Source organism: Bombus terrestris, chromosome 5 (assembly GCF_910591885.1).
Source record: "Bombus terrestris chromosome 5, iyBomTerr1.2, whole genome shotgun sequence".
In the NCBI taxonomy this organism is placed as follows: domain Eukaryota; kingdom Metazoa; phylum Arthropoda; class Insecta; order Hymenoptera; family Apidae; genus Bombus; species Bombus terrestris.
Window position 1 is genome coordinate 3,078,298 of NC_063273.1, and position 19,461 is coordinate 3,097,758.

A 19,461-nucleotide genomic window follows, 5' to 3' on the forward strand; every position below is an offset into this window, starting at 1 on the left:
GGTAAACATAGAGTGAATGAAAGATAAATTTGGGGAAAAATTCTTATATTTTTACCGTACGCGAACGAGAGAATATTAATTTCGTTTAGAATCACGATAATGTTTAGCTGTTAAAACGGTTATTCGAGTTTTAATACGTTATTTCTGATTCATAAGATAAATAAGGTAAATCTTAAAGATCGAATTACAGGATTACGTTCATATCGCACTCTTTTAAATCGCACAAATACTTTTTACGATAGCTGTTGCTTTGTTCGTTTAAAATAAGAAAATATCATATAGCGATCAATAGGGATACAAAAGAATATCCTAACGTTCACCTTACTCTTCCACATGATGGAGCACTCGATCTATTCCGGTTACTATTCCGGTGTAACCGGGCTGACAAAACCTGTTGGACAAATTTTAAAATCTTTCCAACTACTTCTTGTCGAAAGAAATATCATGGAAACCAACATCACTTTCGACAAAAGTAGTAGCTCAATTACAAATCATTGAACCAACGATGTACATTAAAAAAATCAGTTCACTGAGAATAACAAAATGGGCAAACAATTCCTACAGTATAGAGGGTAAATGGAAGTTAGGGTAATATTGATTCTGCATAAGATTGCCCGAGGCAGATCTTCAGAATCAAGATTGAGTCGTAGGGTCGTATCAGAGAGGAAACGAATCGACAGATTGGCCAAAAGAAGGAGAAGGAGAACGTCGATAAGTAAATCACACGCGACGATACGAAGACGATAAACAGTTTCATGTAGGAAAAGCATTTAGATTACAGAGTTAACGGAAATCTACATACGGCGAGAAATTGTGGATGCCGATTGCTACATCGATCCAGCAATTTCATAGAGACCGCCAATTTCCACGTGATCTTCGACCCTGCTACCGTCGGTCAAATATTAATTAACTTTAAGCTACGAAGACCCGCGAGATTCGAGACTTGTGCGAGCGTAGATCCTCCGGGAGTTGCCTTGAAAGTGTACTTAAACAGTTAGCGATCCGAACGTTTACATGCATCTAAATTTCATGGAATATTATCAATTAGCAGAAATCCCTATTAAAGTGGTTGCAGTCCCCCAAATTTTTATCGGCTTGTATTAACACTATATGAATATTGTTCAAATATATAAATTAATGACCAATTAATAATTAACGAATTATTACTTAATATATTCTTATGGAATCGACAAATGGGTATGTACCTATATACTGGAATATATATAGGTATATGCATCGTATGAAATATAAATTATTTATTCGGTTGTTTATTCAATGATATATTAAGGTGAACTGCGCGATATTTGGAAGTGTTAACTGATTTTAAATATTATCGCTTCGACAGCCTTTCCATCAGTTTCAAAAAACTTTAATCTTATCTATAGCTTGCTGACTAAGTCAGCCGAGGATAATGAACGTTAATAACGGAAATGCTCGATTATGTTTGACTCTTACAGATATGAAATCATTCATTATGTATGTATGTAAAGTGTTAAAAAGTACTTGCACACCATTGTATTCATTATAACATGTACAAATTGATTAATTAGATCCAAGTAAATTAAATTTCATATCATTTGATAGTATACTTCCATACGACTAAGAAAATTTGATGAGAATAAAATATAGAACCTGAGGAAGAAATGCAAATATCTTTTGTAGTCATTGTAATTGTCTGAGCGATAGTGCAGGTGTTGTTAAAAATTGATGATATCGCATTAACCAAATCTCTACGAGAACTACCTTTAATTAGAGAAAACGCAATTGAACTGGATGAAGGAAGAATAAAGATAGAAACACAGATCAGGACCGCTTTGTCCGAAGCACAGGGGAAATCTGAAATATCAGAGACGTAGCCACGATTCACGCTTCTTCGTCGGGCTTCCGCCCTTCTGAGAACACGGAAAGCCACGCAGAAGGAGGATCTTGGTTAATCTTACTAATCTTCGCCGTTTGCTCCAACCTCGAATGACGAAACGGCGGAACGGTCAGTTGAAGACCACGGCCTAATGACATTACAGATCCCCCAATCAGCGCGAAGACCGGATAAAGGACGTAGAACATACTACGCTTAATTTCATTGAGCCATTTGAAGCGAACGTATAGTCTTTTCAAGTTGTCGAGACACTAAGAGGTCTAATCACCGACGAACACTATTGTACGTGTTTTAATAATACGAATAATACGACTTAAGCAAGATACGAATGCGAAGTAGGAAATTTAATTGTTAAATTATGAATTATTTAGAGAATGTTCGATAGACCAAACTTTAATATACCAATCATTTGCCCAATATTAAATAAATGTTATATTGTTTATAGATCGAAAAATACTTGGGTATAGTTTTAATAATACGACGACGAAATTAATCGCCGTAACATCAAGAAGCTTAAATTCGGTTTTTGCTTAGTCTTGGAAAACGCCCGCAGTAAATTAGATGGGTTTATCGACTCGTGGGGTTTTGAAACACAGAACAGAATGAGGAAAGCAAGCTGTTTTTGCACGGTTCTCCACAAAGTTCTGGAGAGTAGTATAATTTGAACTGTTCCCAAAGCTCCGTATAAACAACTTTGAGCCTTTCTATATTTCCTTAATTAAATATGAACGTGTATTAACAAACATATATATTATGTGTTCTTTGATAATTATTCGTTCAAATATAAATATAAAATAAAAATCAATTATTCTTAGAAGATAAAGCAGTAAGTTATAAAGCAATACAATTCGTTATTTATTTAATAAAAAATCAGCTTTTTTTTAACGTTTCTAAGTTATGTAGCGGCTGTAGAGAAAATTCCGGAGTTAAAGCACATGTGTTGGCCGCATGGACTGCGAAACGACGTCCGAGGACGGAATATCGTAAAAGTATAGACTCTGGAACGTACCAACAAACCCATGGGTCTTTGAAAAGAAAATTTATTGTTTTATTGCTTATCCCCACCTCGGAAGAGAACTTTCCCTTTCCTCGGCACCCAGGAAAAAGGAAAACGCGGAGAAGTTCGGGATAGTAACCGATGGTAGTCGATGGTAGTCATAACTAGTCGTATGGTTAGTCAGTTAAACAAATAGTCCATGGTTAATTCGTATCGAATCTGTATCGAGGCTGTATGGAGTTTAATTCAGTAAGTATTAAATCTGTATAGTCATCGCTTGAGCTTGACGTGCGTCAATTATTTTCAATTTTAATTCATCATAAATATTTTAAACTTAGTGTAATTATCTCGTACATTAATTAAAATCATAATACGAAGTCGTATTTGAAAAATAAACCAGAATTCACCAATTAAGAGATACTATATGTGTATTCGATTATTCCTGTTCTAAAATTCGTTGATCATATTATAGATACATAGATTTTTAAAATATTAATTAATAGGATATGAAATTGTCGAATTTTGTGTAATGAATATTGAAAATATTGAAATATGTACTAGTTATATTTCGTTTGACTAGGAAATTAATTATTTTTAGCATCATATTACAAGAATTTATTACGTAGCTTTGACGTCTACGATAAGATTTAATAAATCATTTAGTTATCAACATGTAGTAAGATCTCACAATCAATCATATATCCGTCAGTTATTTATTGAAAACGAATATAAATATGTATATACAGTAAATACAGTTGATGTAGAAAGTATTCATACTCTTTACAACAGAATAACTTTCTTAAAGTTAGATCAAATGATTTGAGTTTCTTTAGACAAATTAGGAGGATTAGTTTACTAGATAAAGCGTAAAAAGACTTTTGGAAGAGTAGCAATTGTTCGTAATCGCGAAGAAAAAAGAGAAAACGTTTTACATCTTTTTTATGTTTATAAACAATAAATTTTGAAGATTTATGCCAGTCATATACATGCCGAAAATTGTATTGAAATCGATAAACGTCGCTATGAGCTACAAACGGCTAAAAATAGTGAAAATCGCACTTTTTCACGACTTTCGGTGTATAAATTGTAATAAATGTAAAGATTTTTGCATTCTTTGCATTTTTTTCATCGAAATCAATCGATTTCGATAAAAAAGGATACGAAGCGCGACCTTTACTTCTTTCTTCGCAATTCCGAACAATTGCAACTTTTCCAAAAATCTTTTTACGTTTCCTCTAGTAAACTAATCTTCCCAGCTTCTCCAAATAAATGAAGTTGTTTAGTCCAATTTAAAAAGAATTCTATTTTAAAGACTATACGAGTACTTTTTACACCGACTATACGTAACATATTTAGATTCATTTTCATATCAACGTACATAAGTATTACGAAAATGCATTCACTTTTATCTCATTCATGTTCAACATTGTAATTCTGTTACGTTCATCCAAAAACTTATTATTACTGTAGTATCGGGGAAATTTAGGTATAAATTTTTCCTGATACTATTTATAATTTGTAATTTATTTACAATAAATTAGTTATACAGATATTAATTAGACAGAAAACGATGGTTGTTAATTTGAACTAAGTGTACCAATCTTACTCTAATTCGACCACTCTCGCAACTGGACGATGCTAACAACTCAATCTCTCAGCTACGCTAGTAACTCTTGTAATTCCACAACGCTAACCACTCAATCTCTCAACAACGCTAACAACTCTCGCAACACGACAACGCTAACAACTCTACTTTTCGACTCCTCTGATCTCTCGACTCACTCCCACTACTCGATCAACAACTCTTTAAATTCAAATCGTCCTTCTCCATTAGCGTTATTTTTTCCTCTCTCTAATCCCATCCTGTTAATGCTCCGAAAGAACTAGGTGACTTTAGTCACAAAGGCTTTTTCCCCTATGTAAACTAACAACCGAAGGACAGACGACATTGTTTTGATCAATCTCTAATCAGGCTTTTTCCTTACGATACTACATTACGAATACAAAATATCGCTAGTTTAAGAAAAAATTGTTTTACTCGTACATACTCTGCATCTCGTAAAGATAATAATATTGTCTTCATGCACGCATGTCAAATAATGGAGATCAAAGTTTATCAATTACAGTTGCGATATAAATTATCGGTAAACATTCATTTTTTTGTTTGTTGCATGTATGTATTTCCTTACCCCCCATGGAGATCATATTTGTTAATGATTCATTAGTTTCAACCGGATCATCATCTTAACTCCATCATATGACACGAATACTGCAAACTTCCAAGTAAGAATAATATTTTTTATAATACTCTTTCAAATCTTTAATACTCTTGTCTTCCAAATAGTCAAGTATATTTTTTTAAGGGTTAAAATGAATCGTGTGGATTCCGATACAATTATCGGGAATTAGTGGAACGTTCTATTACTATTGCATGTGTGTGTGTGTGTGTGTGTGTGTGTAATGTGTTAATGCGTGAGCATTAATAAATCGGAGTTTGTGTAGCAGTTTTTGATAAGTGGGTTTGTGTGATTGTTTATGTGCTGTGGTGTGTCATGTAATTTCCTCAACTGTGGGGATTTTTAACATTTTCCTTGTATCGTCGTATCTGATAAAAGTCAACGCATTGAAGATGAATCTTAAGATGATAGTTTGGTTTCCATTTTTTAGATACATTTTGTCTACATTATAGTTCATATAGTTCATTATAGTTCTACATTATGTTCATACGTGTTTAATAATGGTTTTATATATTAATAATTTGTTGTCTCTGCTCAATTTAGAGTTTCTTATTTTAGGCCTAATATACCACACTATACCGATTTTCTAGTAATTTTTATTTGTTTTATTTTCCCTTGAATGTATTTTCTTCAGTTTGGTTTCTTGTCTAAGTAAAGTCCGAGGTGCCTGACAGAATTTATTTAATTGTGAAGACTAACTTTGGGGGTTGGTTCTTTATTCAGTAAAGTAAAGTAATAGTTAGAACATTTGTTTGGGTTAATTTTTATCTTATTGCACATATTGACACACGCATGCTTTACATATTATATTTTACTCAAGTTTCCAGTGGATATAAACGTTTAAATGATCGATTAGGTGCTTCAATGTGTGAACAGCTCGCATAACGATATCACTACAAAGATATATACTTATATACATGAGTATTCAGGAGTCACGAGTTGAATCGCTTGTAAACCGGTTGCCTGCACTTAAACTGTTCATTCGAACAGTGTCGGTCTTCCAGTAAATTCATGTTGATCGTATCGATTTGTACGTCTTAGTTTACACAGCGATTAATTTGTACAGTGAAAAATCAGTAAAAAACAATAGTAATTTCTTTTGTGTGATTATAGATTCTTGCACAGAATCATGTCGACAGATATACGAGGAATTGTGTTATCCGGCACCAAATTGGCAAGGTAAGTTATTAAAAACTATCAAAAATAAGCTTTAAACGATAAAAAGAGCATTCTTAATTCGTATGTAGCTATTCAAATAAAATGTATTACAGCTTTCAGAATAGATCTTCGAAATAATTTATCGATCTGATCTTACACGTGGTTCAATTTTCAAAATAAAAGCTATTCGAATAGAAGTTACAATTTAAATTTATTTTCCGAGTGTTTCATAGTTTCATAGAGGTCGATACTATTCATTAGACTGACTTTCCTATCTTTTATAATTTAATTCTTAAACCAGTTCTTAATAATTATATGCTTTATAAAAGTATGCCTCTTTCTCTATGTGAGGTTATGTATATTTTCTGTGACTTGATTACATAATCAAAAAAAGCGTTCATTAGAATACAAATAATTCTTGAAATGAAATCCTTGATATTTAGTAAAACATTTAATTGTATATTACTCTTTAGAAAACATGGATGTATATATCTGCATTAAGAACCGCCAAATTTAAATACTCGTAAGAGATGCATGCGATATCGAAAATGTAGATAATACATATGGATATATTAATTTATCTACGTATTTCTAAAAAATATTATCGAATTATATATATACAAATAGAAAATTTCTACCAATAAAATATTTCAAATTTCTAATTATCAATGTCAATATCAACAAAATATGTACACGAAATCAATTTAATTCGAAATATATTACAAAAAGAAATTCTAATAGATACATTCCTAAATTATTAACTTAACAAATTTAGTACTTTATTTTTCGCAAATCATTTTATATAGTTCTAAATATATTATATATTATTGAAAATATATATTATAATGAATTTTTTACTTTCTTAGCGAAATTCGTGAAAATCTAAGGGAAGATGTGAGAGCATTGAGTGAGAAATTACCAAATTATGTACCTGGTTTAGCGATCGTTCAAGTAGGCGGCAGAGAAGACTCAAATGTTTATATAAGAATGAAGATAAAAGCGGCAAGTGAAATTGGAATTGTCGCAAATCATGTCAAATTACCAAATACCGTCACAGAACTAGAATTAATAAACAAAGTAAATAAATTGAACAATGATCCAAACATACACGGTATCATCGTACAAATGCCGCTTGACTGTATTAATAAAATTAATTCTCTTATGATTACCGACTTAGTATCGCCCGAAAAGGATGTGGATGGGTAAGTTTTCCAGATTATCATAATCGACGTAATAATTTTTTTTTTTTAATACTGCGCTCAATTTTGAATTACTGTTCATTTAAACTGAAAAAATAATAATATAATTAACATCTATTTTAAATATATTTCATGCGCCGACTCACGTATACGAATAAGAATTAATCAATGTTCGCAACGAAATTTTCAAAAATTTATTATTAAATGACAAGTTTATCAAGCAAAATGTGTTTTAGGATAACATAATGTAAGAAATAAATGCTGACAGATACAAGAAAACGCGTCAGTAACGTGACCTGTGACACAAAATATCTCGAATTAAATGATAAGAGCGTAGTCGTTAAAAACCTTCCTTTTAAACACTTGCAAACTCGATAACAATTTTTTACTTATTTTGTTAGGGAACGTCACAATATTTCCGTCGATCCAGCTTATTGGAAAATATTCAAACATTAACCTGTATTTATGACCGAAAATAAGAAGTAATGCCTATTTCCTCTTATGCACAGAACAATGAATATTAAAATATTCTATTTTTTTAGATTAAACACAATTAACGAAGGAAGAGTAGCCATTGGCGATATGTCTGGATTCTTACCATGCACTCCAAATGGATGCATTGAACTTATCAAAAAGTATGTTGAAAATGCTTTTTTTCTTTTTAGCTAACAATTCCTTATGCTTTCCATTCGAAAAAAGAACACAACATGATAATTAAAAAGAAATAACTTTTTAAATAGATAAATATAACGATTACGCATGATAGTTATGTACCTGCATAAAGTATAAGATGATATCTAATGCAAAATAATTAAAATAATGTTTTGTAGAAGCGGCGTACCGATCGCTGGTGCTCAAGCTGTAGTTATAGGCAGAAGTAAAATCGTTGGTACACCTATATCTGAATTATTAAAATGGCATAACGCAACTGTAACAGTATGCCATTCAAAAACGCGAGATCTTCCACGAATTGTAAGTATTCTATCTCCATTGGATCAACATATTGTCTTCCTTAGTTAATTTTGAAATACCTAAGAAGAATTAAGTTTTATTGTTTCTTGTGTCTTCGTTTTTCTTCGTTCAATTCAAAATATTTGGTCGTCATTTCGTAACAGTTTGTATAATACAACATTGCTTAAAGGGTAAAAAGATGGATAGCTTACAATATTTCAGTATATCTTGAAAAATAAAAAATGCTAGATAAGACATTTTTCACTTATAAGATTAACATTTTAACTATGCTTTTTACGAATTTTTAAACGAAGATTTAGAAAATCTTAACTATATTTTACATCGAATATTCGATTGTGATTAAAGGTTTCACAAGCTGACATCTTAGTGGTTGGTATTGGTCAACCCCAGATGGTTAAAGGAAGCTGGATTAAACCGGGTGCAGTCGTAATCGATTGCGGAATCAATTCCATTCCAGGTAGACATAATTTCACGTACTGCATTCATTGATATTATTTTCCCATCAATATTATTTCTCTTAAAATTGTGTATTATTAATGTTAAACTTGCAATAATTATTGTACTTAATGTTATAATTCCTAAGCTCATTATCACTGTTATGAAAAGTATATTTAACGCAGGTATCTTCTTTTTCATAATGTAGATCTCGAATTTTGAAATATCATATATAATAGACAAATACGGAAGAAATAAATCTGAACAAATTTCTTCATTCTAGTTCCGCTAAAGAAGATCATTTTTTAAACTTATTCTTTCCGAAATTTACTTTTGTTTATCCTGTTCTTAATGAAATTCTAAGGTTTTAAAGAATATCAACATAGTTGCGATCCTCAAATTTTGTATTTCGCAATCTTGAAACGAAGAAGATTTTTACTGTCTTAAGAAGAATTGTAATATACAATTAAAATGACGATTCACGAAAATCGATAGCAATTTTTTTTTAATGAAATTTTTTAACGATAGAAAAATACGATTCAATCGAAAATAGTGAGAGAGCACCGGACAATTAAATGCAATAATTACAAAGTCATTGAATTCATTTATAAAATAATAATCTGAAAAATTCTTTCAGATCCTACAAAAAAAAGTGGACAACGTTTGGTGGGCGATGTAGATTATGATGAAGCTGCTAAAGTAGCTTCTTATATCACGCCAGTACCTGGTGGTGTTGGTCCAATGACCGTTGCTATGTTAATGAAAAACACAGTAATATCTGCACAAAGAACAGCAGAGAAAGTATTAAACAAAAAATGGAATTTAAAAATTTTAAAAATCAATCCCCAAAAGCCGGTACCTAACGACATAACGATTTCAAGAAATCAGGAACCTAAACCAATCACGAGTTTAGCCGAGGAAATTGGTTTACTTCCTAATGAAATTAGTCCTTATGGAAGTACAAAAGCAAAAATCAGCTTGAAAGTTTTAAAACGATTGGAAAACCAACCAAATGGAAAACTCGTGGTAGTTGCTGGTATCACGCCAACACCATTTGGTGAAGGCAAAAGTACAATGTCGTTAGGCTTGGTGCAAGCATTAACAGCATTCAAAGGAAAGAATTCATTTGCAACTCTAAGACAACCTAGTCAAGGACCTACTTTTGGAGTTAAAGGAGGAGCGGCTGGTGGAGGATATTCACAGGTATTGTCTATTGAAATTAAAAAAATTTTTAAGGTATACAACTTAATCTTACTGCCACCATCTATTGTTTTTCAATGCTTTTTCGACGTAAAAGATGTCTTAGAATGATAAGTGCTTTATAAAAACTCATTACACAAATCAGAAACGAAACAAGAGAGATGTTCATCGTCGTAATATAAATATTTTAATTTCTTCATAAAATTAATTCCGTAAAATTGTATGATTTAGATGAAAGAAGAAATAATAATGAAAAAAATATCAAAGCATACTATCAAAAAAAAGGTATAAGTAATACAATACAATTTTCAGATCATTCCTATGGAAGAATTTAACTTGCATTTAACTGGTGATATCCACGCCATAAGCGCAGCGAATAATCTATTAGCAGCACAAATTGATACTCGATATTTCCACGAATGTACTCAAAGTGATCAATCTCTTTACGATCATCTTGTACCAACTATCAAAAATGAAAGGAAATTTTCGAAGATACAATTAAGACGTTTAAAAAAACTAGGTATCACAAAGACCGATCCAAATAGTTTAACGGAAGAAGAAAGGAGGAGATTCGCAAGATTAGATATTGACCCAGAAAACATTACTTGGACTCGAGGTAGCATGGGATACGTCATGCACAAAAGATTAAAAAAACAATACGATCTTTTACACAAATATACTTATTTCAGTGGTCGACACAAATGATCGATATTTACGGAAGATTACTATTGGTCAAAGTCCGACCGAGAAAGGTAGAACGCGAGAAACATCATTCCGCATTTCTGTTGCTTCAGAAATAATGGCAATACTTGCATTGTCAACTAGCGTCGATGATATGAAGCGAAGACTCGGCAAAATAGTAGTTGCTTTTAACAAAGATGGAGAACCGTTAACTGCCGAAGATTTCGTTAGTATATCTATTATCCAAATTATGAGATTGCAAATATTTCATTCTAGTGCTCGGTAATAATATATACATACATTTAGGGTATGACTGGAGCAATGGCAATTTTATTGAAAGATGCTATTGAGCCAACACTTATGCAATCATTGGAAGGAACGCCGGTGATGATCCATGCTGGACCGTTTGCAAATATTGCTCATGGCTGTTCCTCCATCATAGCAGACGCTATTGCATTAAAATTAGTTGGACCGGAAGGTATCGTAGTAACCGAAAGTGGATTCGGTTCTGATATCGGTATGGAGAAATTCTTTGACATTAAATGTCGAACATCTAATCATATGCCAAACGCTGTTGTGCTTGTTGTAACTATTAGAGCATTGAAGATGCATGGTGGAGGGCCTCCAGTAAAGACTGGCGTTCCATTAAAAAAAGAATATCTTGAGGAAAATCTTGATTTAGTTAGGAAAGGTCTTCCGAATCTTCAGAAGCATATCAGTAATGGAATTAAATTTGGTGTTCCAGTTATTGTTGCTATTAATGTTCACAGGTAAATTTTACATAAAGGTAAATAATTTTCCTCGTAAATACTTTTGCATAGTAAATACAGAATCGTAAAATATTATTTCAGTACTGATACTCAAGCTGAATTAGAATTAGTGAAACGAGCAGCAATAGAAAGTGGTGCTACTAATGCAGCTATATGTAATCATTGGGCAGAGGGTGGTGCTGGTGCCACAGAACTAGCTGATGCAGTCATAGCTGCTACGAATAAAGTTAGTAATTTCAAAGTATTGTATGATCTTAATATTGGTATAGAAGAAAAGATAAATATTATTGCCAAAGAAATGTATGGAGCTGGAGAAGTTGTTCTTGCGGACAAGGTAAGCTCTCAACTTTGTAGAAAATTCTTGTTTGATATAAAATTTACACAATTATGTGTACAATCAATAATTATGAACACAGGTTCAGGAGAAAATAAAAAAGTATAATCAATTAAATTATGATAATTTACCGCTATGCATGGCAAAAACATCAAACTCTTTAACGGGTGATCCATCAATTAAAGGTGCACCTACAGATTTCACACTCAAAATTACTGATATATTTGTGTCAGTAGGAGCAGGCATTATAGTACCAATAGTAGGAGAAGTAAGTACTTCAGATTATTGAATATTACGATATAATATATAACTATAATATGTACTACGTTTCTAGATAATGATGATGCCAGGTCTTTCTACAAGACCAAGCATTTATGACATGGAGTGGAACAGTGAAACAGATGAAATAGAAGGCTTATTTTAAGTATGTTACATCTACAATGTTATAAACGTCATGATTTACAATTAGACTACAGATTTTTACATAAATTCATATCTTTCTGAATAAAAATGAAAAAATGAATCCTAAATGGTGATTTGTTTCATGTATGAAGTATTATAAAGTATATTTTACCTTGAATGTTTTGTACATTTTTGTATCTTTAAACTGTAACTCTTTATTTCTTTGTTTACACATGATACAATGTACATATATTGTCAAAGATCCAATAAATATTATTTTGTATTTAAAAAAAGATACAAATGGAAATATTTATTCATATCTACAGTGTCAATTCTAAAATCTGACAATAATTTAAGCTATTTTACAGATAGCTCGAAATTTTGCAGAATGTGATCTTGGATTTGCATTTATTTCTTCCAGTGTAGGTGTTATTATATGTTTATGCAACATTTTCCAAGGTGTTTTATTAAAATCTTCCATTTCAGTTGAACTATAATGTTTACCATAATTTAAATATTTTAATGGTAATACATTAGCTACAGTTTCTGTTATGTTTCCTGTCATATGCCTTTTAACGATTGTATCTTCCAGAGAATGAAAAGATATTGTTATTAAACGACCATTCGTCTTTAAATATGACCCAGCAATAACAATACCATAGTTAATCTCATTTAATTCATTATTTACAAAAATTCTTAATGCTTGAAATGTTTTTGTTGCACAATGAATATATCTGCCAAGTTGATCAAGTCTTTTTCCAGAAATCACAGACTCAATAAGTTGAGCTAATTCTTGTGTAGTTTTTAAGCTTCTAAAATTATATCGAGCTTCTATAATGGCACGTGCAATTTTTTTAGCATACTTTTCATTACCATAAATTCTTAACACACGAGCTAAGTCTGGTTCTGTTATTTGCTCTAGAACTTCACTAGCTGTAGGTTCTGATGGGCATCTAAATCCATCCATTCTCATATCTAAAGGTCCATTTTTTGACACTGAAAATCCTCTTTCAGCAATATCAAATTGCATAGATGAACAACCAAAATCAAACAAGAAGCCATCTATGCTATGTGCATTTACCTTATATTTACAAAGCAACTGTGGCAATTCAGAAAATCTCCCCAATAAAGGTATTAATTGTCCAGGATATTTCTCTGACAAAATTTGTGCATATTGATATGCAATAGGGTCTCTGTCCAATGCAAATATTTTTACATCAGGTGAAGATTCCAAAATTTTTGTAGAATGACCACCAGCTCCAAATGTCATATCCACAAAAATTTTTCCTGGTAATGGCTCCAAATAATGTAATACTTCCTTAACCATAACTGGCACATGAGGTATATTTTTAATAGTATTATCAGTTTTGTTTGCTATTTCGCTATATTTTCTACTATTCTTTAAATCTATCGTATTATTATGTGTCCAAAATAAATAATGTACATCCTTTTTTAAATATTTCATGCCATAATATTTATATACATGAATTATATCACTTATTAGCTTCATTCTTAACAATATTCTTGAATAATCTTGAAAATTTACCGTTAAAAAATCCTCTTTTGTCTTCTGAATAGTAATCTAGTGCTTCTGGTGTAAGCAGTAAATTACATTGATCTTTTGTTAATCCAGTAGCAGTACTTGAAAGTGTGCGATTATATATTTGTCCATAATGATTGGAAGAAATTCTCTTCAAACTCATGTAATAACGGTCACATTGTTCACGATTTACTTCACTAGCTTCACCCTTTGCAAAAGCAAGTTTTAATTGATCACGAATATGCTGAGCTAAGTCTCTAAAATACATATAAATTATAATTATATTTTATAACAACAATTACAATAATTAGATATAAAATTAATAATATACTCTAATACTATAAAACATATAACTAATTCTATACAGTATCAAAACATTTATAACCATAACTATTTAAAATATTAAATCTAACCTGAATATAGATTATGGAAGGAAAAAATAGTCGAATTTAGTTAATTTAACAAAATTACCTGCCAGGTTTAGAATTATCCAAGGGCCATGATTCTAATAATTTCATATAATTTCTATATGTACCCATGGTAATAACAGAGAGGAAACGAGAATGCTCACGCTCGTAATTCTAGTTATTTCTCAGTACAAGTGCTGCACCATGCGGTCAAGTGCTGAGGTCAACTAAAGTTAGCATATACAAGAACCTATATAAATAGGGATCTATAATGTTTGATTGCACACTAGCATGGACAAGAACCTATTTAATTGTACGATTCTATTGAAAAGTTCATATCTATTTTTTTATTTGAGATAGACAAATATGAAACTGGCAAAGTCGCGCAATAATGATTTACGTTAGTAAAAATAGTAATAATAATGTAATAAAATACCAATTTACAAAAAGTTAGTCACTTTTAAATACATATCACCAACTATCATGAATAAGTATAAAATAAAATAAACCTAACGTATTAAAGAATTTTATATCACGTGATCGAGGTAAATCCCTGAGCAAATAAACAAATCAATTTTTACTATTTACTAAAATGGTGTTGATTCTCTTATCAACTTCATATCACATGTAACGTTATCGATTCAAGATAAATACGACATTAGCAGCAGTAGTTGAAATTGAAACTAAACGCAGGCGAAATCTGTTAACTAAATTTATGTACCTACATGCACAAATTATCTTAGCACCTAATATTTATTTTATTTCATATATAAAAAAAATTATTCAAATTCAGAGCATGCTATATCCACACTGTAAGGTTCTATTTCTTGTTGTATCTCTACATATTCCTGAATTATAGAATTATTTTGTTCGTGCAAAGCAATATGCTTTAAGATATCTTTCTTCCTTGCGAAAACTTCATTACATTGTTCACAAGACAACGATTTGGCATTATGTGTTTTAGTGTGCTTGATCATGTCATTTTTTTGAGAAAATGTCCTACCACACGTTTCGCAAGCAAATGGTTTCTCTCCAGTATGTATTCTCTCATGCACATTTAACGTTCCTCTACGCGTGAAACTTTTATTACAATATATACATATATAAGGCTTAATCCCAGAATGAATTTTTATGTGTTGATTAAGATTGCTTGAACATTTGTATTCCATTTTACATATTTTGCAAACGTAAGGACGTTCTCCGGTATGTATTCTTTCGTGTATAAGACGTGATTCTTTGGAAACAAACGATTCTTCACAATATTGACACATATACGGTCTCTCCGAAGAATGAATGGATTTTTTATGGTACACCAGAGAATTTTTGCTTGCTAATTTTTTCCCACAAATATTACAATCGATACTTATTTTATCTTCTTTATGTGTACGTTCATGATTTAATAATACCGCTCGAGTTGAAAATATTCGGTCACAACTCTTACATTTCCATGTAGGTTTATCGATATGTTTTTTTTCTATGCTTTCTATAGTATCTTGTTCTGTATGTTTTTTTCTATGTAACTTTAGTTCACTCATTGATTTACATGTGTGTGTACATATCTAGAAATAAAATGCATATATTTTTACGTAATACTGAATGCTATGAATTATTAATTTTGAATGCTATTAATTTGTTTCTGATAATGGTATACTTACACTACATGTATATATACCATTTCCACTGTTATGACGTTTAAGATGTGTATTCATGTTTCCTTTACGATTGAAAGCTGTGCCACAAATTGGACAGACATGTTTATTCAAACCATGAGAAAGTTTATGCTGTCTTAGTTGTATTCTTTTGTAAAAAGCTTTACCACACTTTTCACAGGAGTAAGGTTTATTTCCATTATGTTGATTCATATGTTCTCCCAAATGAAATCTGAATTACATATTTCACAATTATTGAAAAATACAAAATTGATGATTTACTTTATGATATAATACTTAAAAGTTTTAGAATGCTACCTAGATCTAAATGCATTTCCACAAATGTCACAAATGTGTCGTTTCTTTTTTGAATCATCCAAATGAGTTCTTTTATGACCTCTTAAATTATTGGAATGTTTAAAACTTTTTCCACATAAATCACATAAATAAGGTTTATCTATTCTATGAGTGGCTTCATGTACATCTAAACTAGACCACTTTTCATAGCTTCTATCACACATGATACATTTAAATAGAAGTTGACCTTCATGACAATCCATAATATGATTTAATAATTCCTTTTTAGTAATATAAATCAAACCACAATGGCCACATTTTTTATTGGTTTCCATTGATGGATTATTGGTATTGTAGGAATCTTTATGATTATTGCATTGTTCTTTGTTCATAATTATTTTATCAGTAATTTGATAATCTTTTACTTGAAGAAATTTACAATACGAAAGTTTATGTTCAACAAAGTGTTTCTCAGTTTCAAAATTTGCATGACAAACATTACAAGTTTTTGTTATAAATTGAAAGTTCATTATCTTTATATTATTGGATTCTTTATCATTCATATTATTATTAGCTTCTTTTTCCTTCTGTACAACTATTTCTCCACCATCACACAACATTTTGTGATTTTCAAACATCTCTTGTGTTTTAAAGATATTTTTACAATACAAGCATTGAATTTCATTATTTAATATTTCATTATCTGAATAATTCTTTGTTAGTCTATCTGTACATTCATCTTCTTTAATTTCCTCATTATGTGATGCAATAAAACTATTTAATTCAGATTGCACTTCCTTTCTTATACTATTTTGAAAACTATCTTTTTGCATATTGGTATTTTCCAAGTCACTAAATCCTTTAGGAACTTCCTGATTCATAGAAATTTCATTCATTTTGCTAGAAGATAATTCTACAGATGTAACATCAGTTGTTTCATTCATAGACATTTCTTCATCTATTTCTAAGGAACACTTTTTTGCTATGGCACTATACTTATGATCATAATTTAGCTGTAAAATAATATATACATTTGATCTTAATATTATGATATATATATAGTAGTTAAAAATCAAGTTATATATACTAGCTACTTACTTCTGCATTAATATTCAAAAATTTTTTCAACCTCATGTCTGTTCTTAAAGATGTTATAACTAACGAATGTGCAACTTCTAATTTATTATAGCAATTTATGCACAATTTCTGTGGCATTATATCTTCCATATCAACCATGATTGGTAAATGTAAACTTATTTTTTCTCTTAGCCCTAGATCTATTCCTTTCAGTGAAAATATTTCTATACCATCAAAACATGGTTCTTCACATATTCTACATAAATTTGAAAATTTAATACTGATTTCATGATACTGATCCATTTCAACATCCATATCACAATATGATAACATAACATTATCAGTTATTTCTGTTTGTTCATTTTTATCAAAGACATTTTTTGAATCCTTTCCAGCAATAATATCAGATTCAAATAATGTTGGAATAGCATGTTGATCTATTATCACAGGATCTGTCTTATTTATGAAATAACGATCTTCTATATGATGAGAACATATATAATAATTTGAATACAATTCTTCATTAGATTTCATTAAAAGATCCGTTCTATCACACTGATGTGCCCATATTTTTGAACTGTAAGAAAATAATTTATAACAAGTTATAAAACAAAATATTTAATTGCTAATAAATAAAGGAAGACTACTAATTAAGTATATTATTTTACATAATGATTATTATGATAATGAAGAATATTATTTGCTTGCAAATTAAAAATATGTATAACTACGATTAGTATAATGAATGAAATATTATTTTTAAATAGTGATTAATTTATAATTTGACAAGACTTACGTATCACTGTTCGGAAAGTGAATGAATTTGACATTTGTCGAGTCTTCATTATCCGAAGAGTATTTACAAGTTTTGGCAGCGCAAACTATCTTCATGTTGAACACTTTAATTTAAAAATGATAAATTTTATGTACTTTTCTGCTAATTTCTTCATTAAATCTATAGATTAATCTATTATATTAAATCTATTATCGAGATGTTGTTAGTAGCTGTGTTATTTGATCACAGACAATGATTTCATGTACAGAAATTATAATTCTAGCAATACTTAAAAGATGGCGTTAACTAACTAGGTATTTTCGATTTATACTGAATACTGATTTTATCTTCCGAGGATTAAATTTCTATTATTACCATAAATGATTATTATCTATATATTTTTACACATAAAACTCTGTTTTACTTTCTACTTATTAATATGATGTACTTATGATATGATATACTCGGAATGCTAGTTATTTGTGGCACCAATTTTTCAGTATTATATTATTCAGTTTAAGAAATTATTAAATTTAGCATTCAAAAATATTTTTTTTCTACTCAAGGATATTCTTATGTGATCGGCTTGTACAAATTTCTTAAGCATTGCGTTTAAAAAAATCAAACGTTAAATATATATGAGAATAATAACAAAGATATTGAAGACTCAGACAAATAACAGCTATCTTGATTTTCTTATTAAGAAATTTGTAGACATAGGATATTTTATTTTGAAAAAGAACATACCAATTTCTTAATTAGAATTTACAGTGCGATTCAAAGAATGAATTTATTCATGTGATTTATCAAAATCATTCAAGTAATATGTATAGCTTTAGAGCACATGGTACCTGAAACCAAGTACATACTGATTATTACCGATACAATAAGTCATATGAATATTCGTACATTGCTTAAAATTGATTTTTTTTCTTTTTTAATTGTGTTAAAACACTTGATTTCTTTAAGAATTTAGAAAGATTAATTTACTAGATAAGGTGTAAAACGGTTTTGAAAAAATTGTAATTGATAGGAATCGGTTGATACGAAAATAAGCGACAGACATCCAAAGATGTAAGAATCTTTAGATTTTAGACCGAAAATCGTGAAAAACTGCGATTTTAACCATTTTTAACCGTTCGTAGCTCATAGTAATGTTAGTCCATTTTGATAAAATTTTCGACATATACATACCTGTATAAATCTTCAAAATGTGTGGTTTACATTTTCATCCTAGGCTCGGTTAAAAAGTTGTAAAAAGCGAGTTTTACTCTTTTGCTGGATTGCACGACTGCACAGTAGACCTATGTTTATTCAATTCAAAAACAGTCTAGAGAAATTAATTTCCTATCAGTCCGACAACAAATGCTTAAATATGGACGTATGCAAAGTTTAACAATAATAACATATGTATATCTGAAAAATGGCAAATTTTCCACAATTCGTTAAAATGGT

General features: G+C 30.4%; 3 protein-coding genes across 5 annotated transcripts; 1 reads left to right on the forward strand and 2 right to left on the reverse strand.

The window, feature by feature from the left end:
- Positions 1-3,057: 3,057 nt before the first annotated feature.
- LOC100644014 (C-1-tetrahydrofolate synthase, cytoplasmic) lies at positions 3,058-12,389 on the forward strand. Of its 3 annotated transcripts, none has more exons than XM_020863147.2 (13): positions 3,058-3,122; positions 6,224-6,289; positions 7,135-7,470; positions 8,010-8,102; positions 8,298-8,439; positions 8,785-8,896; positions 9,512-10,077; positions 10,387-10,690; positions 10,764-10,981; positions 11,062-11,525; positions 11,607-11,859; positions 11,942-12,127; positions 12,194-12,389. In XM_020863147.2, exons 1-13 carry the CDS (start codon positions 3,073-3,075, stop codon positions 12,281-12,283), a joined length of 2,880 nt encoding a protein of 959 aa, XP_020718806.2. In that variant the 5' UTR covers positions 3,058-3,072; the 3' UTR covers positions 12,284-12,389. The 3 variants fall into 3 exon arrangements, with proteins under 3 accessions (XP_020718806.2, XP_003395757.2, XP_012164280.2); XM_003395709.4 differs by lacking the exon at positions 3,058-3,122 and adding an exon at positions 5,087-5,156; XM_012308890.3 differs by lacking the exon at positions 3,058-3,122 and adding an exon at positions 5,652-6,140.
- A 167-nt stretch (positions 12,390-12,556) lies between these two features.
- On the reverse strand, positions 12,557-14,524 carry LOC100644326 (probable methyltransferase-like protein 15 homolog). The gene is made up of 2 exons (XM_012308891.3): positions 14,273-14,524; positions 12,557-14,058 (listed from the first exon to the last, which is right to left on the reverse strand). Exon 2 carries the CDS (start codon positions 13,769-13,771, stop codon positions 12,614-12,616), a length of 1,158 nt encoding a protein of 385 aa, XP_012164281.2. The 5' UTR covers positions 13,772-14,058; positions 14,273-14,524; the 3' UTR covers positions 12,557-12,613.
- A 383-nt stretch (positions 14,525-14,907) lies between these two features.
- Positions 14,908-18,281, reverse strand: LOC100644207 (zinc finger protein 569). Its single transcript, XM_003395710.4, has 5 exons — positions 18,028-18,281; positions 17,253-17,808; positions 16,176-17,167; positions 15,864-16,089; positions 14,908-15,767 (listed from the first exon to the last, which is right to left on the reverse strand). The coding sequence occupies exons 1-5, from the start codon at positions 18,120-18,122 to the stop codon at positions 14,988-14,990; spliced, it is 2,649 nt and encodes an 882-aa protein (XP_003395758.1). The 5' UTR covers positions 18,123-18,281; the 3' UTR covers positions 14,908-14,987.
- Between the last annotated feature and the right edge of the window lie 1,180 nt (positions 18,282-19,461).

Bases quoted from the DNA above. Each gene is read 5' to 3' on its own strand.
- LOC100644014 (XM_020863147.2), top strand. From the start codon at position 3,073: ATGGTTAATTCGTATCGAATCTGTATCGAGGCTGTATGGAGTTTAATT. The intron at 8,440-8,784 runs GTAAGTATTCTA...TTGTGATTAAAG, and splicing joins CGCGAGATCTTCCACGAATT to GTTTCACAAGCTGACATCTT. The intron at 12,128-12,193 runs GTAAGTACTTCA...CTACGTTTCTAG, and splicing joins TAGTACCAATAGTAGGAGAA to ATAATGATGATGCCAGGTCT.
- LOC100644207 (XM_003395710.4), bottom strand. From the start codon at position 18,122: ATGAAGATAGTTTGCGCTGCCAAAACTTGTAAATACTCTTCGGATAAT. The intron at 17,809-18,027 runs GTAAGTCTTGTC...ATTTTCTTACAG, and splicing joins CACTTTCCGAACAGTGATAC to TTCAAAAATATGGGCACATC. The intron at 17,168-17,252 runs GTAAGTAGCTAG...ATTATTTTACAG, and splicing joins TTTTGAATATTAATGCAGAA to CTAAATTATGATCATAAGTA.
- LOC100644326 (XM_012308891.3), bottom strand. From the start codon at position 13,771: ATGAAGCTAATAAGTGATATAATTCATGTATATAAATATTATGGCATG.